At 47.8% G+C, this 26455-nt stretch overlaps 1 protein-coding gene across 2 annotated transcripts in view; it reads left to right on the top strand.

The window, feature by feature from the left end:
- degs2 (delta(4)-desaturase, sphingolipid 2) overlaps positions 1-26089 on the top strand; it is a 120064-nt gene extending 93975 nt beyond the window's left edge. Inside the window, exon 3 of one of the 2 annotated variants that reach the window (XM_072490579.1) lies at positions 25189-26089. In XM_072490579.1, the coding sequence (XP_072346680.1) occupies positions 25189-25218 (30 nt within the window). In that variant the 3' untranslated portion in view covers positions 25219-26089. Of the gene's footprint in view, positions 1-1671; positions 7369-25188 lie in introns of those variants that run through there. The other variant, XM_072490570.1, reaches the window with a different exon arrangement.
- The last annotated feature ends 366 nt before the right edge of the window (positions 26090-26455 follow it).

The following is a 26455-nucleotide window of genomic DNA, read 5'->3' as shown; positions in this document are numbered from 1 at the left end:
CTACCTTCAGCCACTAGTGTCGCATGGACGATCCATCTTGGACTCCTTCTAATGTCCCCAGCATCAGAGGTGTCAATCTTCAGCCAAATCATTTCACGCCACGTGATATCAAGAAATGGCTGAAGGAGGAGGGCAGCACGGTGATGAAATGGATAGTACTGCTGCCTCACGGCGCCAAGGAGCTAAGTGCTTTCTGCTGAGGAGACCCGTTTTTCTCTCGACACGCCATTCTCTGCCCAATCGGCAATCCTGATATCGGCATTGGACAATGGAGAATTCACTTCCTGGTCAACATTCAGGTTTAGGCTGATAAGTGGCATGTAGCATTCGTGCCACAGAGGTGCCAGGCAATGACCATCTCCTCTTGACATTTAATGGCATTACAACACTCAATCCCCTGCTATCACCATCGTAGGGGTTATCATTGACTAGAAACTGAACTGGACCAACCTACTGTGGCTACAAAAGCAGGTCAGAGACTGGGACCTCTGAGGCAAGTAACTGAACTCCTGACTCCCCGAAGCCTATGCACCATCTACAAGGCACATGTCAGGAGTGTGAGGGAAGACTCTCCACTTGTCTTGATTAGTATAGCTTCAACAACCTGAAGAATGTCGACACCATCCAGAACAAAACAATCTGCTTGATCGGCATCCCACCCATCAACTTAAACATCTTCTCATCCTTCCATCACTGAAGCACAATGGCAGCAGTGTGTACAGTGTGCACAAGATGCACTGCAGCAACTCAACAAAGCTACCTTCAGACCTGCAACCTCTACCACCGAGAAGGCCAAGGGCATCAGATGCATGGGAACACTACCACCACCTGAAGGTTCCCCTCTCAGCCACACTCCACCTTGTATTGGAGTCATATCACTGTACCTTCACTGTCACTAGGCCAAAGTCCTGGAAGTCCCTTGCTAACAGCAAGGTGGGTGTTCCCACCATGGTTCATCTAGGCCACCTTCTCAGGGCAATTAGAATTAAGCAATAAATGCTGGCCTTGACAGCAATGCCCACATTACAGGAAAGAATAAAAAGGAAATTTGAAAAAGAAATGCTTTTTTCTCAATCTGATTCTCATTTTTTCAGTCAGCTGTTTGTGTTCAAAATGCCGATTTTGAGAATTAGAGGAGGGTACTCGGTATTGACTGGCCATTGATTACGAACCGCTAAAGGGGAATATTTCCTTTCTTCAGTATGTCTATCATAGTCATAAATCCTTTAATAATGACAATTTTGTACATTTATTACACAGAGATACATTTTTCCATCTAATTGTGACATGTAGCAATAAATAATTTTGAGGATTTATCTATTTAAAATGACTCTAATCAGAGACGAATAACATATGCCAACCACCAACGTTCAGTAAGAAGCCTTACAACACCAGGTTAAAGTCCAACAGGTTTCTTTCAAATCACTAGCTTTCGGAGCACTGCTCCTTCCTCAGGTGAATGAAGAGGTATGCAGCCTGAGGAAGGAGCAGTGCTCCGAAAGCTAGTGATTTGAAACAAACCTGTTGGACTTTAACCTGGTGTTGGAAGACTTCTTACTGTGCTCACCCCAGTCCAACGCTGGCAGCTCAACATCATAACCACCAATGTTGACTGACATTTCCAGCTTGAACTTTGCAAATCTCGTCAATGATATTATTTCTTTCCATTAGGTGAAGCTGATCGCTCCTGAGTACTATGACAACCTGCCCCAGCACTCTTCCTGGGTGCGTGTGCTCTGGGATTTTGTTTTTGACGACAGCATTGGTCCTTACTCCAGGATTAAGAGAGAGTGCAAGCTGGTGAAAGACGATTGAGAGAAAGAAAAGTCCTGCGATTTCTGGAAATCAGAAACAAAAATAAAACTTCTGGAAAAGCAAAAACACATCAGTTTCTTCAACATCTGTAAAGAGAAAAGACGAGTTGACAATCCAATTCAAAATGGTTATCAGAACTGGCAGAACCAGTGCAGCACCTGCACTGTCTGTTTATATGTACAACTAATCTGTGCCTTCAATGTCAAGAAAAATAATCCACATTAATTATGATCAATAACAAATGTAATTATGTAATTTTTAGCATTGTTCTAAATTAATTCCGATACTACAGTTGATGCCTTTGTTAACCAATAAGAATATATTTAGATTTTAGCGGGATGGTCCATTTTTATATTGGGTTGGATTTATTGATTTCACTCTCATGTCAAATTTGTGTATGAATTGAGTATTAGGAGCGACAGGCTCGGAAATGAATCAGAGTGAGACTCCCTCTTCTTGGGGTCTCGCTATGGTGTAGGTCAGGCCCCAACACGAGTCAGACAGCATTCACATTGCAGCACAGCTTCAAAGCAAAACTACCTGGTCGCAGCAGTACACAGCTGTCACGTGAAACCACCATGAGATTGTGCGGGGGTCCAGAAAAATGAAAATAGTTTATGGGAAACCAGTTTCTGAAGTTTCCAGTTCACGGAAAGACAAAAACTGATGCTAACGTTGATGGAATAAAGCTGCCCAATTGTCAAAAAACGTTATTGTCGTGACGTTTAAAGGCTGCTTCCCCCATCCACCCCCCACCCCCCCCCCCCCCAACTTGAAAACTCTTAAATCTGGACAACCATATATTATGCTCAGATTGATTTATCACACAATAAAATGCATGAAGATGGTAATGAGTACAGTCCCCGGGGAGGAGCCCAGCAGTGGCTTGCCTGTGTATTGTACTGGGAAAATATGGCTATAAAATGATGGTTAGTTACCCTGTCAGGCACAATGTACTGAGAGTGACTATTTCTGCTAGAGATGGTCTGATTAATTTGTCACGCTTTCCTGCCATATGTTGTTTTCGTATGAAACAAAATCTGCCCCGTTAATGAGGATCCCAATTTTACAACCGCTCTGTGGGCTGTGACTAGGCCATTAGCTTCCAATTGTTGCACACATCAGCACCTACTGACCGAGGCTCATTTATCCCTTATCCACTCACTCATGCAAAACAGATGCTTTTGTCTGTGCTCTATCCCAGATTTTCTGATGAGCTTGTGTGTGAGTATGCGGAGGTTGTGATGTCCTTTACAGACCCCTTACAACCCAACAGAAAATAAAAACCCAGTAGATAAGTGAAACATCAGTGCATAAAGTGTATGATTGGAACAGCTTAAGCCTCGTGGCTTTTTGCTCTCATTAGTTTATGAGAACTGTGACCCTCTCAGTGTGCCATACTATGTAGAAACTGGTTTGACCAAATCAATTTTCAACGAAGCAACTAGTTTAGTTCACCGGCTAATAGAAGTATGGATTCATATTATATACTGACATTTGCTTCCTCTAAGCATTTGAATATTGTCTACACACATATATACACACACGCATGTATGAAGTTTGCAGATCAAAATAATTAAACTGGCCCATTTGCGAATTTAGTATTAAGTTACATTTTATTCAATCCTGAGACAATTCTATGAGCAGCAGAAGCATCGACAGAGAGAATCTGAATGACAGTGCTTCAACCAGCAGCTCGTTTTCGCTACACTTTTGTTTCTTTCCATCATTGACTACGTTAGGACAGTGATTGTACTTCAGAAGTATTTAATTGGCCATTCCACACTTTGTGAGGTTATGAAAGCCTCCCCATATTAATGTAAATATTTATTGTCTTTTACTATATTATTTTCATGCTTTAATTCAAACCAATCTGTGAATGCTGCCTATTGTCTTAAATGATGTGCACAAAAATGTAATTCTTGAGTATGGTCCCTTTTGCTCACATATACTATGTCAAATCTAAGGTTTAAATGACCATTGATTTACAATTTTATTTCCTACATATTTATTTAGTAGTCACTGCACTGAAAATGTATGAAGGGAAATTGGAAAACTCTGCTTCATAAGAAATGAGATTGCAAGGCATCAAAGCTAGAAGGATTGTTCCTCAGTTATCGCTCCGGGCCAAACACAAGGAGACAGCTAGAATTATTCATCAGTGTCTTTTTAATATTTTATGCGACGATTAGACATGCCTGCTGCCTGCTAGAAGACTGTTTAGGTCATTCTGACCATGCCAACTTGGTCTTGGGTTTAAATTCCAGGCTTGACCAGTACCTTAGTTAGGCCACGATCAGCAGGACCACGACGCCAACCACCAAAAGTTCCTCCAGACTGCTAAAGCCTTGAAGCTCACATACAACGAGGACAAGTGCGTTTTTAGCACAAACCGGCTAGCCATCTTGGGATATGTAGTGCGCAATGGGATAATAGGCCCCGACCCCGAACGTATGCGCCCCCTCATGGAATTTCCCCTCCCTCACTGCTCAAAAGCCCTAAAACGCTGCCTGGGGTTCTTTTCATATTACGCCCAGTGGGTCCCCCAGTACGCAGACAAGGCCCGCCCCCTAATACAGACCACGACCTTCCCTCTGTCGACAGAGGCTTGCCAGGCCTTCAGCCGCATCAAAGCGGATATCGCAAAGGCCACGATGCGCGCCATCGACGAGTCCCTCCCCTTCCAGGTCGAGAGCGACGCCTCCGACGTAGCTCTAGCGGCCACCCTTAACCAAGCGGGCAGACCCGTGGCCTTTTTCTCCCGAACCCTCCACGCCTCAGAAATCCGCCACTCCTCAGTGGAAAAGGAAGCCCAAGCCATAGTGGAAGCTGTGCGACATTGTAGCCATTACCTGGCCGGCAGGAGATTCACTCTCCTCACTGACCAACGGTCGGTAGCTTTCATGTTCGATAATGCACAGCGGGCCAAAATTAAAAATGACAAGATCTTAAGGTGGAGGATCGAGCTCTCCACCTTCAACTATGAGATCTTGTACCGTCCCGGAAAGCTGAACGAGCCGTCCGATGCCCTATCCCGCGGCACATGTGCCAACGCACAAATTAACCGTCTCCAAACCCTCCACGAGGACCTCTGCCACCCGGGGGTCACTCGGTTCTACCATTTTATAAAGTCCCGCAACCTCCCCTACTCCGTGGAGGAGGTCCGTACAGTCACAAGGAACTGCCACATCTGCGCAGAGTGCAAACCGCATTTTTTCAGGCCGGATAGTGCGCACCTGATCCAGGCCTCCCGTCCCTTTGAACGCCTCAGTCTGGATTTCAGAGGGCCCCTCCCCTCCACCGACCGCAACACATACTTCCTGAACGTGGTGGACGAGTACTCCCGTTTCCCCTTCGCCATCCCCTGCCCTGACATGACAGCGGCCACAGTCATTAAAGCCCTTAACACCATATTCACACTGTTCGGTTGCCCCGCATACGTCCATAGCGACAGGGGGTCCTCCTTCATGAGTGACGAGCTGCGCCAGTTCCTGCTCAGCAAGGGTATAGCCTCGAGCAGGATGACCAGCTACAACCCCCGGGGGAACGGGCAAGTAGAGAGGGAGAACGGCACGGTCTGGAAGACCGTCCTACTGGCCCTACGGTCCAGGGATCTGCCAGTTTCACGGTGGCAGGAGGTCCTCCCGGACGCCCTCCACTCCATCCGGTCGCTACTGTGTACCACCACTAACCAAACGCCTCATGAGCGCCTCCTTGTCTTCCCCAGGAAGTCCTCCTCTGGAACGTCGCTGCCGACCTGGCTGGCGGCCCCAGGACCCATCTTGCTCCGGAAACATGTGCGGGCGCACAAGTCGGACCCGTTGGTCGAGAGGGTTCACCTCCTCCACGCGAACCCGCAGTACGCCTACGTGGCGTACCCCGACGGCCGACAGGACACGGTCTCCCTGCGAGATCTGGCGCCCGCCGGCAACACGCACACCCCCTCGACACCAATCACCCCCTCCCTGCCACCGGCGCACCCCGCGACAGCCCCCTTCCCGGGAGGATCGGTCCTCCCAGGTCCGACCAGAAGTGAAGCTGAAGCAGAAACCGTAAAGCTCCCAGAGACGACAACACTGGAACAAGCACCACCACCACCGGGGCTGAGGCGATCGACAAGGATGACCAGACCGCCCGACCGACTTGTGGCATCGGTGTAACACTAGAATGTTGTGGACTTTAACGAGAATTTTTTTCCCTTTTTCTCTCTTACGAATACTGTAAATAGTTCAAAACAAAAAAAAACCCTGTACATAGCCCAGTGTAGGACACTGTGATGACATGCAAAAGTTTTTTTTTCCTCCCAGGACCAGCCTTGTAAACCCCTACCACCATGCGAAGCACCACCCTGCCGGGTTCATTTTTAACAAGGGGTGAATGTGGTAGTATGCATTAGGGGTCATGTGGGACTGTGAAGCCGTGATGTCATTGGCTGACAGATCCCGAGTCCTGGCTGGCTGTTGATCTCTAGCTCCGCCCTGAAGGCGGAGTATAAGAACCAGGAGTTCTCCCCCGCAGGCCAGTCTGTTGCTGAACTGCGGGGAACAAGTCACGCTTAATAAAGCCTCATCGACTTCATCTCTATTCGCCTCTCGTGAGTCTTTGTGCGCTACAGTCCCAAAGATGGAAAAACATGCTCCATTGCAAAGCACTGCTGGTGTCTGTTAACGAAAATAAGTACATTAGAAACCATACATCAACAACAGGTCAAGCAGTTCTTTGTAAAAACCAGCACCAATACTCGCGGTAGTATTGGATATATACGAATGCCTACATTCAAAATAATCTCATCTCAAACTCCAGTTCACAATGGACGCGCTGAGCTGTAAGTTCAATGATACCCACACTAGATGAAATTCTCGATCAGATTATCTTCTTCCAGTCTATGATCAACGATCTACTTACAACAAAAATCTCCATCGAAGTGAAAGAGTCATTTATATAATTTTAGTCCATTGGCAAAGCAACAAAGGGTTTTGGTTTAGATGTGGGATCACTGGTTTCCAACACGTATAGAACAATGAAAAACATTGTGAAGGATTCTCTCGGTGACTTTTTGCAGAGATTAATCTGGAAGGTTATAGTCCAGCCGGTTTGAAATTAAGATGTTTATTTACCTATTCAGGGATCAAAAATATTCTTTTCACCTAACAGCTTTGTACGAATACATGTCGGCAAGGTTGAGGCTATTCCTCGACACAGTTCGGTTGAGTTGTGTGAACTTCAGCCAGATCGTTAAGTGGAGTACTTGAATAGGTGAAATAAAATGTGCCCAGTTGGTCAGTCTTGCAGCAGTAAAGTTGTGAATAGCGTGTTTTGCTTTTCCAGCTGAAGCAACTTATGAGGAAAGTTCTTCTTGGAGAGGGTTTTTCAAAAAATTCTGTTGACTAAATAAATATTTTCAGATCTATGTATCACTATAAACTATCCTGTTGTTAATGTAGTGCCTTTGTTATGGAAATGGCATTGTTTAATGCTTGCTGTGCTTTTATCTTTTCTTTTGAAAATTTTAAAATGAACATTACAACTGAAATTAAATTGGTTGAGCAAAAATGACTTGTGAAATGATTTGGCTTATTTATTAAAGGTGGAGTACACACAAATAGGGGAAAATGCTCTGGGGGTATCCACTTTGAGCTCAAAATTCACAAACCACAGGAATTTACTCCTATAATAAAAGAGTACTGCTTTAGCACTTGAATTACTTTGTTCAGTGTTCAAATCATGGTCGTTGTTTTACTTCCTCGATTTTGCCCTATAGCCTTTGGGATGGAACTTTCCAGATTTTGAAATAAATTGACTTCCTGCTGCATAACTTCATATTAAAAACTGTGGGAGTAAAACCCAGGTTCAAACCGGTGGGTAACTTTGGGACAGAAACAGAGTGATCAGCAAACGTTCTGCTCCTTGTGTTTTGTCAGAATAGGAATTAGCTCATCATTTTTAAAGGTTTTGGATAACCTTAGGCATCAATCATTCCCCTGGTAGAGATGCCAAGAGGTGATCAGTTTCTAAACCATGGGTCAATGCTGTTCTGTAACAACGCCCTGATCTACAAAAACTGCCCAGAGAACTGCCTATTTCCTATCTCTGTCCACCACGAGAATATTTTCTTCCCTCTGGTCACCTGGCCTGATGTTACTGGGCGGGATTAAACTAAATGCAAACAAAGTGCCATAGTGAGCATGTTTAGCTGCGTGTTTCCCGGCGCTCACAGTGCCGAGAAACACAACACTTTAAAATGGCACCTGGGTTAGATAGGGAGCCTCAGCGGGGAAAGCAAGGCCGAGGCCGCACATAGCCCCGTTTTGTGCACTGAGGAGCTCCGCTGGCCGGAGCTCCACAGTATATCGAGAGATCGGGAAGCTCTCTGGTGACCCTGAACCGATTCCCCTCCCCACCACCAAGGCCCAACCCACTATGGGAGCACCCCTCCCCCGCCCCCCCCAGCCCCCAGGGTACCCTGGCCTGATCGACACCAAACAAAAATGCCAGTGTGGCACCTTGGCAGTGCCAACCTGGTATGCTGGCAGTGCCAACTAGGCACCTGGACAGTGCCAGGCCAGCACCAAGGTGGCACTGCCAGAGTACCAGGCTGCACTGCCAGGGTGCCCAGGTAACACCAGCAGTGCCAAGATGCAACCCTGCCCAGAGGGCATGCACCTGGAGGCCTCTAATCCCTGGGAGACTGCCATTAGTGGCGTGAAGACCGTTACTGAACAGTGCTCGCCCGAGGTCTCCAAGGCGAAGGGAATAGATCCCCATGCCTCGGGTACCTCAGGAAACTGCATATTAAAGCTGTTACATTTTAATTAAAAAACAAATACATTTAGAGTACCCAATTAATTGTTTCTAATTAAGGGGCAATTTAACGTGGCCAATTCACCTACCCTGCATATCTTTGGCTGGGGAGGTGAAACCCACACAAATATGGGGAGAATGTACAAACTCAATATGGACAGTGACCCAGAGCTGGGATCGAGCCTGGGACCTCGACGCCGTGAGGCAGCAATGCTACCTACTGCGCCATCGTGCTGCCCTTGCTGTCTCGTTTTTATATGCAGATTTGCTAAAAAATGATCATGCCCACAATAGGCGGGATTACATTGCAACGTCTCGTGAGATCGTGTTAGCTGTAGCGAGGGGTTGCGTGCCGGGTAGATCCCGGGAGCCAGGTCTCCCCGTTTCTACCGGCCATGCTGTGCTGTGACGAGCTGCTTTTCGGGCACAGTGTGGCCATTCGATTGCACCCACCATGTCTCAATGTGGGCAACAGTGGGTTCAGATGTGCAGCGCACCAGGCAGCGTGTTTCTGCACTGAGAGATTTAGCGCTGTATGTTTTGGTTAATTGTGAACCAGCCACTCCTAAACTAAGCAGATGTTACGGTTTGTGGCTGAATATTTTGATTTAATTAATTATTTTCCTGCAAGAACAATTGATTGGAATGAGTGTTGATTTTCTGTGCTCACAAAGCATCAGCTCTTTCACACTTCCACATGAAGTCAAATTGTTGTAGATTTTGGTTGATCAGAGATTTTACTCACATCTAGCTTCACCCGATGCTCCACTCCATTTCCTGCCTTGGACATTTGCACCACAGTAGCCAAAATTACATTCCTTTAAACAGCCCTATAGCAGAGCTTGTTCAAAATTGATTGCACGCAGATTTGATTCCAAGCCTTGAGGCAGAATCAATTGAACAAAGACTAGAGTTGGATACAACTGAGGCTTTATTGCTCTAAGATGTGTGGCCCCCCACAACAGCTGGCGAAATGCCTGCTGAATGGAGGACATGCATATTTATACTCCGCCTACTGGGCGGAGCCAGAAGGCAGGGACTACCGGCGAACCTGTAGTACAGGTCCTACCTTACATCACCTAATATAGGTGCAACAGTGGTTTACCACAAGCCTCACACTCCTTATCCCTCTTTAACCTTCGCAGGCAACTTGTCTTCCATATATCCATTATTGTGTTAAAGGAATTGGGCAGTTCACAGTGGCTTTCAGGTCACCATATGAACACCTTAAATTGTCTGTATCAATCCACCTCAGAAAAACCGCAAGATGGCTGGTGCACAAAGATGAAAAAAAAGTAGCACTTTTTTGTGGTTACAATATGAAGCTCGCTGCTTCCTGGATATGAAGCTTGAGGCCTAATATCAGAACCGTTCAGATTTCAGGCCTCAGGGACTGTATCCTGTGCTCCCCACTTGTCAAAAATGCATACACATTTCCAGCCTATGACCTTTTGAGTCTTACAACATTGTTAAGGGTATGGAAAAAATTAAGTCAGAGTATAACTTCATGTTAAACTGCAGGGGAAAATTTCGGAGACATATTCAAACCTAGAAGTATAGGACAGCAAGTTGTTCTACACACAGTGATCAGCAAATGTTTCAATAATGTAGTGGAGACAAAAATCCCTCTCAAGAAACAATTGAGTGTTTCATCATTATCTTGCGGTCTTGAATTTGGCTCAAGCTATTGTTTTTCTTGTTTCCTTCATTTTTTTTTGCTAAAGCCAACATTGGACTAATATCAATGATTGCAAAGGCAGAATGCAGAACACCTATCTATTCACCTCCTTCCAAACCACTGACCAAAGATCCCAAACACTCTTTCCAGGTGAAACAACAGGTCTGTGTATTTTTTCCAACCCAGTATTGTATCTGCTGTTCACAGTTCAGCTGTCTTTGCACCCATGTAACCAAACACAGGTTGGATGATTTTGTGTGTGATTCTCTGGCCTCGTTATGTTCTCGCTCAAGCGAAACAAGGTCGGTGAATAGCGGGAGAGGCCAAAAATGAGAACCGCGCCAGGCACCAAACAGTTTGCGATGGAACCAGCCCACTCCAGTAGGCGAAATTGGGATCTCGCCGTAACGTGTTGAGAAACCGATTATCATCACTTAATCCCAATTTCCATACAATTAATGGGAGCCACCCCATATCCAATGGCCTCCCATTATTCAGCGGCCTCCCAGCAAGTGGCCATGCTGGAGCCGATTAGTACTCCTTTTGAAAAACATGAACCTGGCAGAAGGGCTTCTGTGGGGAGCCGAGGGGGTGAGTAGCCATCTTTGCTCACAGGCAAAGAGCCCGGGTGTGCTGGGCTTGCCAGTGGGAGGTGGGAGGTGGGGGACCCTCGGCTCGGGGTCAGGGACCCTCCACAGGAGTGGGCTGCCATGGGAGGGTGGGGGGGGGGGGGTGTGCTGAGTGGGCAACCGGGAGGCAACCGCTCGCATCACCACTGCTGGATCGTGCGTACCTGTTCCAGGGGCAACCCTAGTCCCTGCCTGTGTGCCCCACAGACCACCCATAACCCCCACCGACTGCCAAGGCCTTTGGTCGTGCTGCTGAATGCTATCGCTAATAGGCCATTAGCAGTCGTGATTAAGTGAGGGAAGCACGGTGGCGCAGTGGTTAGTTGCCTCACGGCTCCGAATATCCAGGTTCGATCCCGGCCCTGGGTCACTGTCCGTGTGGAGTTTGCACATTCTCCCCATGTCTGCGTGGGTCTTACAACCCAAAAATGTGCAGGGTAGGTGGATTGGCCACGCTAAATTGCTCTTTAATTGGGAAAAAAAATGAATTGGATACTCGAAATTTAAAGAAAAAAAGTGAATACTTCACACAACCCAAGTGGATTCCCGTGGGTCGGCGGGCCATGTAGCATGTGGGAGTCATAGCCTAGAATCCCAATCAGACCTTGATGCCTGGACACTGTGCTTGAACACTGTGGGAAGTAACACCACACACACAGCAGGCAATGTCTGAACTCCCAGCGGGTGGGACACAGCCCTGGGGACATTTCCACTGCTGGAGGGTAGGTGGGTGCCATGGGGAGGGGGAGATGCCGGGAGTGATGGGCCAAGGTTTTGGAGGTCGGCACATATTGTGGAAGAAGGTGACAGAGGCGTCATATTTGTTGTGGACAAAGGTGTTTGTTGTGTTTGACAATTCCCCACCCTCCCAATGGTGCTGTCCCCTCCTGCACTCCCATCCCCACCCCCAGACCCCTCACCTCCTACCTACCCCCTAACACCTCCCCCTCCCCTGGTGCCCTCAGTGATCCTCGATGTGCTTGGCCCTCCTTGCTTTACCACTAGGTCTAGATGTGTCCCCAGGATGCACATCTGAGGTGGAGGCAGCTGCATACCTTTGATGTCCCTGGCGGGAGTCCACTGGGGCCAGAGGGACCCGACTCACTTGTCGGTGGCACATGCGCAACAGTGCCGCCCTGTCCTATGTGCCGGCTGTGAGATGCGGCCTCATCAGAGGGGTGGAAATCGGGGGAGCTGATGGCCACCCATCCCCACATGGGACGGGTCCGGGTTGGCACTCAGCGCCCCTTCCTCCTGGTCGGCTCCCCTGGGGCCCTGGGGCTCTCCTCGGGACAGAGGGGCAGATGGTTCGAGCCCAGGCTGCCCCTGCATCATCTGTCTCTTCCAGCCCTGGTGGTTCCCAATGGTCCGCACTATCATGTTGATGCCCTCGGCGGTGCTCCTCAGTGACTGGGACAAGCTCCGCAGCACCTCGGCTATTCCCATCTGAGTCCTGGACATGTCCCAGAGATCCTCATCAAGGTTGGTCTGGTACTGGGTGACAGCCCCCAGTGAGGCGGACATTCTGCCGAGACCCTCAGCCATGGCCATCACCGACTGCGCAACGCCTTCAACACTTTCACTAATGGTGCCGACGTCATGCAGCAGGCTCTCCACTGCAATCGCCACCCTCGCAGCGTTGGCCTTGGTGCCACTCATTGTCGGCGACACCTCCTGCGCTCCTAGCCTCTGGGACTCCTCCAAGCGGCTATGGACCTGCTGGAGTGATGCTGATGTCTCCCTCTGATTGTCCCGGCTGTTCCCTATCGTCTCCATCAACTCCGGGTAACTCTGCTCCACAGGCTCAGCATCAGGCTGGGACCCAGCTGGGTCCTGGGATCCAGCAGCCCTCTGACTGCTCTCTAGCCTGGGGGTTCCTGCCTCCACCTGATGTATATCAGCAGCAGTGTGGTGCTCACCAGATTGTGCCCCAGACGCCTGACCACTAACATGTCGCACCGAGAGGGGTATATCTGTGCTGGTGCAGGGTGGGGATGACAGCTGTGCTGTGACTATTTTTGGGGGCATCCTCGGAGCTCTCCTCCGAGGTGGTCGCCTCAGAGACTGGAGAGAGGACCATCCGGGATGGGCCGGCGTCATCGGCTGGAGGACCCGTGGGAGAATGGATATGTGGTCAGTGGGAGGGGTGGGTCAGCCAGTAAGGCAACAACAACTCACGTTTGGCAGGTTCTCCGGGTGGAGCCTGGTGGTCCCTCACCTCTGCGGCGTCCGCCAGCCTCCGCATTGGTGACCGCCCTGTCCCCGGCCACACCGGTCACCTCCAGGGCCCACTCCTCGAAGGAGGTGAGGATTCTCAGGTCCGGCACCCCACCGCCAGTCAGGGCCCTCACCCGCCGATTGTGGGCGAGTTTTTCCTGAGGGGACACAGAGAGGGCATCGTGAGCCACTCACGTGGTTTCACAGTGGTGGGAGGGTGTGTGTGTGTGTGAAGGAGGGTTTGGGGGTTTGAAGGGGGAGGGGGTGGAGGAAGGGTTGGGGGGGGGTTAAAAGGGGAAGGGGTAGATGCTCCGATGGGGGTGGGGGGGGAAAGATGTCTCGGGAGTTGCCGGGGGGGGGGGGGGAAGGGGGGGAAGAGGTCTCGGGAGTTGCTGGGGGGGGGGGGGGGGGGGGCATCGGTGTCTACTCACTCGTGCTGCCCAGTGTAGGTCATTGACCGTCTTCCTGGAGGCCAGTCCACCTGGTCGCACTCCCCGAGCTCACTGCCGCCACCACCTTGTCATAGGCAGCACTAGCTACCCTTTGGCTGACCCTCCTGGGTCCTCAGGGGAACAGGACATCCCTCCTGGCCTCCACAGCATCTAGCAGCCTCTCCAGGGCAGCATCCACATATCTTGGGCCGGTCACCTCAGTGCCACTGTTGTGAGCTAGCTGGGGCTGGCGAGCGCAGTGCCGGCAAATCGGCTGGCGAGCCTTCATTTGCAGTTACTTGTTGTTGCAATTTCATGTTCCTCTCTGTCCTCTCCATCTTGAGCTTTCTACCCTGCTCAATAAATCCCAGGAAGTATTAAATTACAAAAAGATATTGATCGATTTATTGATTGGAGAAACAGTGGTAAATGGATTACAATACAGACAAGAACAAAGTCAGCCACATTGGATTTGGAAAGGAGAAGTCAGAGGACATTCTAAATGGTGACGAGCTGGAAACAGTGAAGGTCCAACGAGACCTGGGCCAGGATTTTCCAGCTGGTGGAGTTTCCCTTCCTGCCATTCATAGAGTCAGCGGTAAATGCATCACCGCCCACACGGGCTGTCGTGCAGCCATTTAGTGCTCCAAGGAATGTTAATTGGTTGGAGGCAGGACTTCTGCCCCTATTTTGGGAGGACGTCCCACCTCAGAGAGCTACCGGCAAAAGGCTAGGCAGGTATGGGGGACCGAAGGTGGGAAGGGAGCATGAGGTGTGGAGATGTGGGTAATATGGGGTTTGGGGAGGGGGTGGGTGTTGGTGGAGAGGCCAGGGAGGGACGAAGGACCCACAGGGGCCAGACCTTCTGTTGGAGGAGGGGAGGGGCGCTGCCTGATTGTAAGAGGTTCTCCACCACCACCACCCCATGCTGAACCCCTCCTGGCAGCCTGAAAATTGAGGTTGCATGGGAAAGAGCCCTTAAGCGATCATTAATTGGCCAGTTAAGGGCCCCAGTCGGGAGATGTATGGGGGCCAGCCTTGGCCTCATGTATCCCACCATAAAGTTTCAGTGAGGTTGGGCAAATGAGAGCCCTGTGGGAAGGCCATCCAAAGAATTTTGTAGCCCACCCCCCCAACCCCCATAAACCTGCCAGTGGGGGATGTAAAACTCGGCTCTTGATGTCCATGCATGTAAGTTCTGGTCAAAATATCAAGGTACATAAAATCAATAAGGCTATTGGAATGCAAGACTTTGGCAGGAATTTTCTGGCCCCTATCACTGCCAGGATCCACCGGCACTGCCGAAGTAAATGGATGTTTGGATAACCTACTGCATTTACCATGGTGGGACCTGCCATGCCAGGACCCGAAAATACTGGCCTTTATATCGAGAGGCCGGGTGTGTAAGGCAGTAGATGTAAAGCTACAGTTATATGAAGACTTAGTTCCCATTGCATTCTGAGCGCCACACCTTCAGAAGGATATATCGATTGGTCTTGGAGAGAATATTGTGTAAATTTGCAAAAGTGGTACCAGGTATGTCCTGCCCAGAACAGCAGGACCAATCCAACCTGGTTAGCTGTACTACCAAGTGGCACTGACTGTCATTGATATCTACACAGATTTGACCAAGTGTGGTGTCCACAAGCCACAGTCTAATTGAAGCCAATGAGAATCGGAAGGAAAACTCGCTCCTTGCTGAGTCATACCCAGCATGAAGACTGGGTTGTTGGAGGTCAATCATCTCAGTCCCCATCTCATCACCGAAGGAGTTACTTAGCGTGCTGTCCTAGGCCCAACCATCTTCAGCTGTTTCGTAAATTACATTCCCTCCAACATAATGGGTGGGATTTAATTAAATGGTAACAAAGTCCCACAGGGAGCACGCTTAGCCACGTGTTTCCCAGCACTTGCAGTGCCGATAAACAGAACGGTATAAAATGGCACCTCAGCGGGGAATGCATGGCTGATGCTGCACATTGCTCCGTTTTGTGCACTGAGGAGCTCCGCTCATTGGAACTTCTCAGTGTAGCGAGAGAACGGGATGCCATTTTTAAATGGCGCCCCAATCTCTGGAGCCCCTGAAGCGGACCCCGACCCCCTAATCCCCAACACATTATGGGAAGGTCCCCGGGCACCTTCATATTAAAGTGAGACTAGCTGTCTCTCTTTAATATGCAGATTTGCCAGAGTGACCCCGCCCACAATGGGCGGGACTTACATCATAATGTCACATGAGAGCAAGTTAGATCTCGCGAGGCTTTGCAAGTCAAGTAGATCCCGGGAGTGGGGTCTCCTGGCTTCTATAGGCAACGCTGTGCCGTGGCGAGCTGCTTTTTGGATGCCGTGTAGCCCTTTGATCGTGCCCAATACCGGAAGTGGGAATGTTCACTGATGATTGCACAATGCTCAGTACCATGCTTAACTCCTCAGATAGTAAAGCACTCTGTGCCTGCATGCAACAAGGCCTACACAACATTCAGACTTGGTTCGATATGGGACCAGCAATTTGTGCCACACAAGTGCCAAACGATGACCAGAGGGAATCTGACCATTTTCCCCATGACATTCAGCAGCTAAATTCCACACTATCAACAGCCTGAGTGGTCACCATTGACCAGAAACTTAACTAGACCAGTCACAAAAATTACTCATTAAAATTAATATTGACAGGGTCGTTAGAAACAGCAAATGGGATCATTGGCTTCATTTAAAGAGATATTGGGAAAATAGCAGGCCGGTTATGCTGAACCTTTATAAAGTCCTGGTGAGGCCACATCTAGAGTATTGCATCCAGTTCTGACCACCACACTTTAGGAAGGATGGGAAGACACTTGTGAAGCTGCAGAGATTTAACAGAATGGTTCCAAGGAGAAGGGAATTTAACTCCAAGGTCAGGTTAAGAAGCTGCGGCTGGTCTCCTTAGAGCAAAGGAGATTGAGGGGAGATTTGACAAAGATGTAGTATGACAGCTTTAGACAAGGTGGATAAAGAAAAAGCTAATGGTGCAAAGATTAGGGGTCACAAGGGGTCATTTAGGGTAAGAGATACAGGGGATGTGGAGCCAAATTGTTTAATGAAGCGAGTGGTGATGACCTAGAATATGCAGCCTACTCTCTGTACGACTCTATAAAGGGGCAGGTCAGAGGCTGGGTATTCTGTGGTGAGTGACTCACAACCCTGACTCCCAAAACCTGCCAACAAGGAGTGTGACAGAACACTGTCCACTTGACTGGATGAATGCAATTCAACAGTACTCAAGAAGCTCAGCACCATCCAGAACACAGCAGCACTCTATCCATCACATTAAATATTTACTTGCCCCTCCTACATTCCAGTTGCAATGTGTACCATCTACAAAATGCACTGTTACAGCTTACCAAGGCTTCTTCGATAGCATCTCTCATATTTCTAGGTGGTAGAGGTCACAGGTCTAAGTTCAGCAGGGACATGGGAATACCACCGCCTCCAGGTAACGCAGCACCCTGATTTGGAAATATATTGCCGTTCCATCGTCCTCGCTGGGTCGGGATTATGCAATGTCCTCTTTGACAGCTTGCGGACAAGAAGAATTGCGTACTTTACTTCTCTGGAGGTAGAAACATGGGAATGGAGCAGGATTCCGAGGAAACAAAAGATACAAGAAATCATAGAACATAGAACAAACAGTGCAGAAGGAGGCCATTCAGCCCATCGAGTCTGCACTGACCCACTTTAAGCCCTCACTTCCACCCTATCCCCATAACCCCTCCTAACCTTTTTGGACACTAAGGGCAATTTACCATGGCCAATCCACCTAACCTGCACGTCTTTGGACTGTGGGAGGAAACCGGAGCACCCGGAAGAAACCCACGCAGACACGGGGAGAACGTGCAGACTCCGCACAGACAGTGACCTAAGCTGGGAATCGAACCTGGGACCCTGGCACTGTGAAGCCACAGTGCTAACCATTGTGCTACCGTGCTGCCCTGAAATCAGTTCAAGAGTAGTGGCTAAAATCTCAGAAAGAATGTTCATGATTAAGGTCAAAGGAAAACCTTATGATTTGGCTGTCATACAAGTTTATACCCGATACAAGATCATGGTGAGCAGGAAATAGAAGTGTTTTATGGTGACATATGGAAATGTTATGATCGAGTCAAATCAACTGATGTGGTAATTGTAATGGGCGATTTAAATTCTGAAGTCAGTGATCAGGAACCCATGTCAGTCAATTTGTCCTTGGATTGAGAAATGAAAGAGGAAAGAGACTAATATATTTACATATTTAAAATAAATTTAGTGTATCCAATTCTTTTTTTCCAATTGAGGGGCAATTTAACGTGGCCAATTCGCCTACCTTTCACATCTCTTTGGGTTGTGGGGGGTGAGGCCCACGCAGACACAGGGAGAATGTGCAAACTCCACACGGACAGTGACCGGAAAAAGACTAATATAACTTTGTCCAAAAAATGATCTGATGGTGGCAAACACCCTCTTTAAGGCGATCAAAAAGAAGACTGTGTAGACTGGGAGAAATCCAGATGATGTCGATTTCAGCGGGAGTGGAGCTGGCTGGTTAGTCAGTTTCAGCGGGAGCAGTGCGGAAGTGGCTGCTGGGAGGTAAGTCTGTCCTTTAAAAGCACTTGTCTTTGCAGGGGCAGGCCAGTCGATTTCGGCGGGAGAACAGCTGGTGAGTCAGTTTCAGCGGGGGGCAGTGCGGAAGTGATTGCTGGGAGGTAAGTCTGTCCTTTAAAAGCACTTGTCTTTGCAGGGGCAGGCCAGTCGATTTCGGCGGGAGTGGAGCTGGCTAGTTAGTCAGTTTCAGCGGGAGCTGTGCGGAAGTGGCTGCTGGGAGGTAAGGCTGTCCTTTAGTCGACCCGCGGACCTCTGGGAAGACCCTCACCAATAAATTCTGGTGGAGAGGAAACCCGAGACACTACACGTGTAGTGTCTCCCACCCGCCCTCCTCCTCTAACCTAATAATAAAACCCTTTGGTGTGAGGTAAGTACCATATTTTATTATTATTAATTTTTAATTTTTTTAATAAAAAATTTAATTTAGTTGTTAGCCAGATCTTGGTAGAAAGTTAGAGGGATGGCAGGGAAGGGAGTGCAATGTTCCTCCTGCAGGATGTTTGAGGTGAGGGATGCAGTTAGTGTCCCTGCTGATTTTACCTGCAGGAAGTGCTGCCATCTCCAGCTCCTCCAAGACCGAGTTAGGGAACTGGAGCTGGAGTTGGAAGAACTTCGGATCATTCGGGAGGCAGAGGGGGTCATAGATAGCAGCTTCAGGGAATTAGTTACACCAAAGATTGGAGATAGGTGGGTAACTGTAAGAGGGGCTGGGAAAAAGCAGTCAGTGCAGGGATCCCCTGCGGTCGTTCCCCTGAGAAACAAGTATACCGCTTTGGATACTTGTGGGGGGGACGACTTACCAGGGGTAAGCCATGGGGTACGGGCCTCTGGCACGGAGTCTGTCCCTGTTGCTCAGAAGGGAAGGGGGGAGAGGAGCAGAGCATTAGTAATTGGGGACTCTATAGTCAGGGGCACAGATAGGAGATTTTGTGGGAGCGTGAGAGACTCACGTTTGGTATGTTGTCTCCCAGGTGCAAGGGTACGTGATGTCTCGGATCGTGTTTTCCGGGTCCTTAGGGGGGAGGGGGAGCAGCCCCAAGTCGTGGTCCACATTGGCACTAACGACATAGGTAGGAAAGGGGACAAGGATGTCAGGCAGGCTTTCAGGGAGCTAGGATGGAAGCTCAGAACTAGAACAAACAGAGTTGTTATCTCTGGGTTGTTGCCCGTGCCACGTGATAGTGAGATGAGGAATAGGGAGAGAGAGCATTTAAACACGTGGCTACAGGGATGGTGCAGGTGGGAGGGATTCAGATTTCTGGATAACTGGGGCTCTTTCTGGGGAAGGTGGGACCTCTACAGACAGGATGGTCTACATCTGAACCTGAGGGGCACAAATATCCTGGGGGGGAGATTTGTTAGTGCTCTTTGGGGGGGTTTAAACTAATGCAGCAGGGGCATGGGAACCTGGATTGTAGTTTTAGGGTAAGGGAGAATGAGAGTATAGAGGTCAGGAGCACAGATTTGACGTCGCAGGAGGGGGCCAGTGTTCAGGTAGGTGGTTTGAAGTGTGTCTACTTCAATGCCAGGAGTATACGAAACAAGGTAGGGGAACTGGCAGCATGGGTTGGTACCTGGGACTTCGATGTTGTGGCCATTTCGGAGACATGGATAGAGCAGGGACAGGAATGGATGTTGCAGGTTCCGGGGTTTAGGTGTTTTAGTAAGCTCCGAGAAGGAGGAAAAAGAGGGGGAGGTGTGGCGCTGCTAGTCAAGAGCAGTATTACGGTGGTGGAGAGGATGCTAGATGGGGACTCTTCTTCCGAGGTAGTATGGGCTGAAGTTAGAAACAGGAAAGGAGAGGTCACCCTGTTGGGAGTTTTTTATAGGCCTCCTAATAGTTCTCGGGATGTAGAGGAAAGGATGGCGAAGATGATTCTGGACAAGAGCGAAAGTAACAGGGTAGTTATTATGCGAGACTTTAACTTTCCAAATATTGACTGGAAAAGATATAGTTCGAGTACAAGAGATGGGTCGTTTTTTGTACAGTGTGTGCAGGAGGGTTTCCTGAAACAATATGTTGATAGGCCAACAAGAGGCGAGGCCACGTTGGATTTGGTTTTGGGTAATGAACCAGGCCAGGTGTTGGATTTGGAGGTAGGAGAGCACTTTGGGGACAGTGACCACAATTCGGTGACGTTTACGTTAATGATGGAAAGGGATAAGTATACACCGCAGGGCAAGAGTTATAGCTGGGGGAAGGGCAATTATGATGCCATTAGACGTGACTTGGGGGGATAAGGTGGAGAAGTAGGCTGCAAGTGTTGGGCACACTGGATAAGTGGGGCTTGTTCAAGGATCAGCTACTGCGTGTTCTTGATAAGTATGTACCGGTCAGGCAGGGAGGAAGGCGTCAAGCGAGGGAACCGTGGCTTACCAAGGAAGTGGAATCTCTTGTTAAGAGGAAGAAGGAGGCCTATGTGAAGATGAGGTGTGAAGTTTCAGTTGGGGCGATGGATAGTTACAAGGTAGCGAGGAAAGATCTAAAGCGAGAGCTAAGACGAGCAAGGAGGGGACATGAGAAGTATTTGGCAGGAAGGATCAAGGAAAACCCAAAAGCTTTCTATAGGTATGTCAGGAATAAGCGAATGACTAGGGAAAGAGTAGGACCAGTCAAGGACAGGGATGGGAAATTGTGTGTGGAGTCTGAAGAGATACGCGAGATACTAAATGAATATTTTTCTTCAGTATTCACTCAGGAAAAAGATAATGTTGTGGAGGAGAATGCTGAGCCCCAGGCTAATAGAATAGATGGCATTGAGGTACGTAGGGAAGAGGTGTTGGCAATTCTGGACAGGCTGAAAATAGATAAGTCCCCGGGACCTGATGGGATTTATCCTAGGATTCTCTGGGAGGCCAGGGAAGAGATTGCTGGACCTTTGGCTTTGATTTTTATGTCATCATTGGCTACAGGAATAGTGCCAGAGGACTGGAGGATAGCAAATGTGGTCCCTTTGTTCAAAAAGGGGAGCAGAGACAACCCCGGCAACTATAGACCGGTGAGCCTCACGTCTGTAGTGGGTAAAGTCTTGGAGGGGATTATAAGAGACAAGATTTATAATCATCTAGATAGGAATAATATGATCAGGGATAGTCAGCATGGCTTTGTGAAGGGTAGGTTATGCCTCACAAACCTTATTGAGTTCTTTGAGAAGGTGACTGAACAGGTAGATGAGGGTAGAGCAGTTGATGTGGTGTATATGGATTTCAGCAAAGCGTTTGATAAGGGTCCCCACGGTAGGCTATTGCAGAAAATACGGAGGCTGGGGATTGAGGGTGATTTAGAGATGTGGATCAGAAATTGGCTAGCTGAAAGAAGACAGAGGGTGGTGGTTGATGGGAAATGTTCAGAATGGAGTTCAGTCACAAGTGGAGTACCACAAGGATCTGTTCTGGGGCCGTTGCTGTTTGTCATTTTTATCAATGACCTAGAGGAAGGCGCAGAAGGGTGGGTGAGTAAATTTGCAGACGATACTAAAGTCGGTGGTGTTGTCGATAGTGTGGAAGGATGTAGCAGGTTACAGAGGGATATAGATAAGCTGCAGAGCTGGGCTGAGAGGTGGCAAATGGAGTTTAATGTAGAGAAGTGTGAGGTGATTCACTTTGGAAGGAATAACAGGAATGCGGAATATTTGGCTAATGGTAAAGTTCTTGAAAGTGTGGATGAGCAGAGGGATCTAGGTGTCCATGTACATAGATCCCTGAAAGTTGCCACCCAGGTTGATAGGGTTGTGAAGAAGGCCTATGGAGTGTTGGCCTTTATTGGTAGAGGGATTGAGTTCCGGAGTCAGGAGGTCATGTTGCAGCTGTACAGAACTCTGGTTCGGCCTCATTTGGAGTATTGCGTACAGTTCTGGTCACCGCATTATAGGAAGGACGTGGAGGCTTTGGAGCAGGTGCAGAGGAGATTTACCAGGATGTTGCCTGGTATGGAGGGAAAATCTTATGAGGAAAGGCTGATGGACTTGAGGTTGTTTTCGTTGGAGAGAAGTAGGTTGAGAGGAGACTTAATAGAGGCATACAAAATGATCAGGGGGTTGGATAGGGTGGACCGTGAGAGCCTTCTCCCGCGGATGGAAATGGCTGGCACGAGGGGACATAACTTTAAACTGAGGGGTAATAGATATAGGACAGAGGTCAGAGGTAGGTTCTTTACGCAAAGAGTAGTGAGGCCGTGGAATGCCCTACCTGCTACAGTAGTGAACGCGCCAACATTGAGGGCATTTAAAAGTTTATTGGATAAACATATGGATGATAATGGCATAGTGTAGGTTAGATGGCTTTTGTTTCGGTGCAACATCGTGGGCCGAAGGGCCTGTACTGTGCTGTATTGTTCTATGTTCTATGTTCTATGTGTACAGAAATCATATAGGTTACATAATGATGAAATGTCAAATTAGGAACATTATAAGGAACATTGATACATTTCCCAACACGGATACAAATTCATTGTCTCCTTATGGCAAAGGTTAATTTGAAACTGAAAATACCCAAAAATAAAATCACATGCAACCATTTTGACCTACACCACCGCATGGACTGCAGCAAGAAGGTAGCTCACCACAACGTTTACAAAGGCAATTAGGGATGGAGAATAAAAATTCTGGCCGAGCCTGTGATGCCCACATCCTGTGAAGAATACAAAAATAAACTACCTTAGAAACCTGAGTGCAATCATTTTAGAACCAGACGTTTAATGAATGTGACTCACTATTAAAGTGATCTTAAAAATCATGATAGAAATAAATAATAACACATATGAAGTAGAAATTGATGGAATGCAGTCTGGCTTTAGTCCTGGAGTGGGAACTAGAGTGGGACTGTTTTATCGAAGAACAACCCTCAATAAACAAGAACATATATATTGTGCTTCATCGACTATGAAAATGTGTTTGATCGTGTTTATGCTCAAAGGTTTATCAAAGTGTTGCTGAAATGTGACATTGACAGTAAAGATGTGAAATTTATCCAGAACCTATATTGAGATCAAATAATTAATAATAATAATAATGATAATAATCTTTATTGCCACAAGTAGGCTTACATTTAACACTGCAATGAAGTTACTGCGAAAATCCCCTAGTCGGCACATTCCGGCGCCTGGTCGGGTACACCGAGGGAGAATTCACAATGTCCAATTCACCTAACAGCACATGTTTTGGGACTTGTGGGAGGAAACCGGAGCACCCGGAGGAAACCCAAGCAGACATGGGGAGAATGTGCAGACTTCACACAGACAGTGACCCAAGCCGGGAATCGAACCTGGAACCCTGGAGCTGTGAAATAACAGTGCTACCCACTGTGCTGCCGTGCCGCATCAGGCTAGAAAATAGACAATCAGAAAGCTCAAGTGAAGAGAGCAGAATGATATATTAGTGCCAAAAATATTTATTCTCTGCACTGAACAAATATTCAGAGAATTAGATGACCTTCCAGTGCTAAAGATTGGTAGCAAGAACATAACAAACAACTTGCAGAATCAGAAGAGGCCCTAAAAAATAAGGTAGGTCAAGTGAAATCTAGAAGGTTAGGATATGGATTGAGCATGAAACCCAAAAAGGCAAAAGCAATGGTCACCAGATGAAATAAAAGTGAGGATGAAAATGGATGGTGTTACATTGGAAAGATACATAAGTTTGTCTGTTTAGACAAATGATAACAGAAGATGATAGATGTGAGTCAAAGTCAGAAGGATTGAGATAGTCAGATGTAATTTTGTGAAAATGAAAGGATGTGTAGTCAAAAGTCAAAAGAAACTCATAAGGTGCTACATTCTATCCACTTTCCTCTATTGTCTTTGAAATCTGGACAATAAATAAAGATCTATGGAAGAGAATAGAGGCCTTTGAAATGTGCATGCTGAAATTGACCATAAGACAAATGAAAAAGACACTTGAAATTGCAAGATTAAAGCGAGCTCTCGAAAGTGACATTCAGAAAAGAAAAGGTCAGTTTTTTGGCCATTCGATCAAAGCCACAAAGCTACAGAGATGTCTCCTGTGAAGGCAAAGTGGACGGCAGAAGAAAGAGGGGTTGGCTTAGGTGTGGTTGGATGATGCGCGTCACAGAGCAATGGCAGAGCAGCTACAGCGGATGTTTGAGGATTGCACAAGACAGATGAGTGCGACACACCATGACAGCAGATCTCCTTGTAGAGTAGCTTAGCTCCAAGCAGGAGAACAGGACGTTAGCAGCACTGTGGGTGTACCTTCACCACACATGACCACAGCAGCTCAGGAGAGCAGCTCGCCACCACCTTCGCAAATAGCGATGGGCAAAATATGCAGGCCTTGTCAGCAATGCCCACATCCCATGAATGAATATATCAAAGAAGTGTTCAAGTTACTGAGACGAGCTGAAATACTTCTATCATGTATCATCTTCTGTTATCATTTGTCCTAAACAGACAAACTTATCTATCTTTCCAATGTGACACCATCCATTTTCATATTTCTGTTGGGTGGGCAGTCCAGGTCAAGGAGACATTAGGCTGGATGCTTCGGTCCCCCAGCCGCATGTTTCTCTGTGGTGCGCCGTTCATTGGCGGCAGGATTCTCTCTTCCCGCCACTTGTCACTGGGATTTCCCATTGGAGCCACCCCACACTGCTGGGGAACTCATGGGCCGGGTTGTGCTGCCAGTGGGAACAAAGAATCACAACCCCTGGAGAATTGAGGCCACCGTCTAAAAATTAGGAAACACTTCTACAAACAAAAAGTAGCAGAAATGTGGAACTCCCCTCTAGAAAAGTGCTAGGTCATTTATTAATTTCAAATCTGCTGGTTGATAAATTTTTGCAAACCAAATGTATAAAGAGACATACAGCAAAGGTGGGAATATGAGGGAAAAGCATGAATCTACCATAATCTCATTGAATGGACAAAAAAGTTCAAGACTAAATGGCCCCATCCAGTTCCTACCACATACATCAGGCACTTTGCAGCCTTTGCCATTTTTATTGAGTTTACTAACTTCAATTATACCAACTGTTTTCTCTGCAGCAGGAGATGTCGGCGCTGTGGAATGTTTGATGGTATTGCAGGAGCAGGGTTTTGACATCGCTTCTGCCTTTTCCCTTCCCCTGCAGCCTGCAGAGAAGATCTGCTCCCCTTGTTGGACCATGACAACACGGAAGCAAGACAGCGAAAGGAAATTAAATGGGGGATGGGGCAGGAGGAAATCAAATCCCACGAATCACCTCCCCAAACAGCAGTGAGATGCAATTGTTTCAAAGTTTACTGAATCCAATTTTAACAGTTAACAATTTGCCAACAATCATTGTTGAACTGGCTTGGCGCCATTCAGGGATTGTTACCCCAATCAATGTTTTAATTTATCAAACATTAACCATTGTTTCGATGTATAAAGTGATGTAATGTGGAGTGACGAGCATTCCTTGAACTTTTAACCTTCTGGATGGGAGTCTAGCATTTCGACCGTGACAAGTTCTCAACCGTTCCCATTCTTTTTGAAGTATTGTTTCTCAAGTGAACGTCTTTGATATATTTTCCTTTTATTCTCATATCAACTCTTTAAATTGGAGCTGTGAGGCTGGAAGAGTATGGAGTTAACTCTCTCCGCTCAATCCTCACACTCTGTACACAGGTGTTGGTGAGAACATCAGGGTGAGTTTACTGTTTAATGTTCCTCTGTCACTGGAGAGGGGAGCAGAGGAAAGGCCAATTGCTGTTTGCATTTACTCTGAATGTACAGAAGAGGAGATTGGGAGTTTGCAATTTGAAGATTGTGGTAAACCACTGTATTGCATTGCATTGTATTGTGCGTGCCTGGGCTTGTCCCTGCTGGCTCCGCGTGGCTCCTCCCCTCGGGCTCATGTATAACGGTGGCTGGTCTCCGCCTCTGATCCAGTTCAGGATCAGAGGCCAGTAGGTTTTCTGTTTAGTGTATTAAAGCCTCAGCTACATTCACCACTCGTCTTGTGCTCATTGATGGCACATCAATTTGATACACTAAACAGCTAATATAAATTCATCACTCAAGCCTGATTGCCTGGAGCTGGACCCACAGGTAGCCGACGCCACTGCAACTTTCGAGCACTGGCTAAGCTTCTTCGAAGCGTACCTCAGATCCTTCACCAAAGACTTCACTGACCTCCAAAAGAAGCAGATCCTGCACGCACGGGTGAGCCCGCAAGTCTTTCTTCTCATCAGGGACGCCCCCTCTTATACGGAGGCGATAATGCTGCTGAAGGGACACCATGTTAAGTCTGTGAACAAGGTGTATGCTAGGCACCTTCTTGCCATGAGA

The sequence above is a fragment of the Scyliorhinus torazame genome, chromosome 2 (assembly GCF_047496885.1).
Source record: "Scyliorhinus torazame isolate Kashiwa2021f chromosome 2, sScyTor2.1, whole genome shotgun sequence".
In the NCBI taxonomy this organism is placed as follows: Eukaryota; Metazoa; Chordata; class Chondrichthyes; order Carcharhiniformes; family Scyliorhinidae; genus Scyliorhinus; species Scyliorhinus torazame.
Note: the sequence above shows the minus strand (reverse complement) of the source record. Positions and strands in the feature narration are given on the sequence as shown.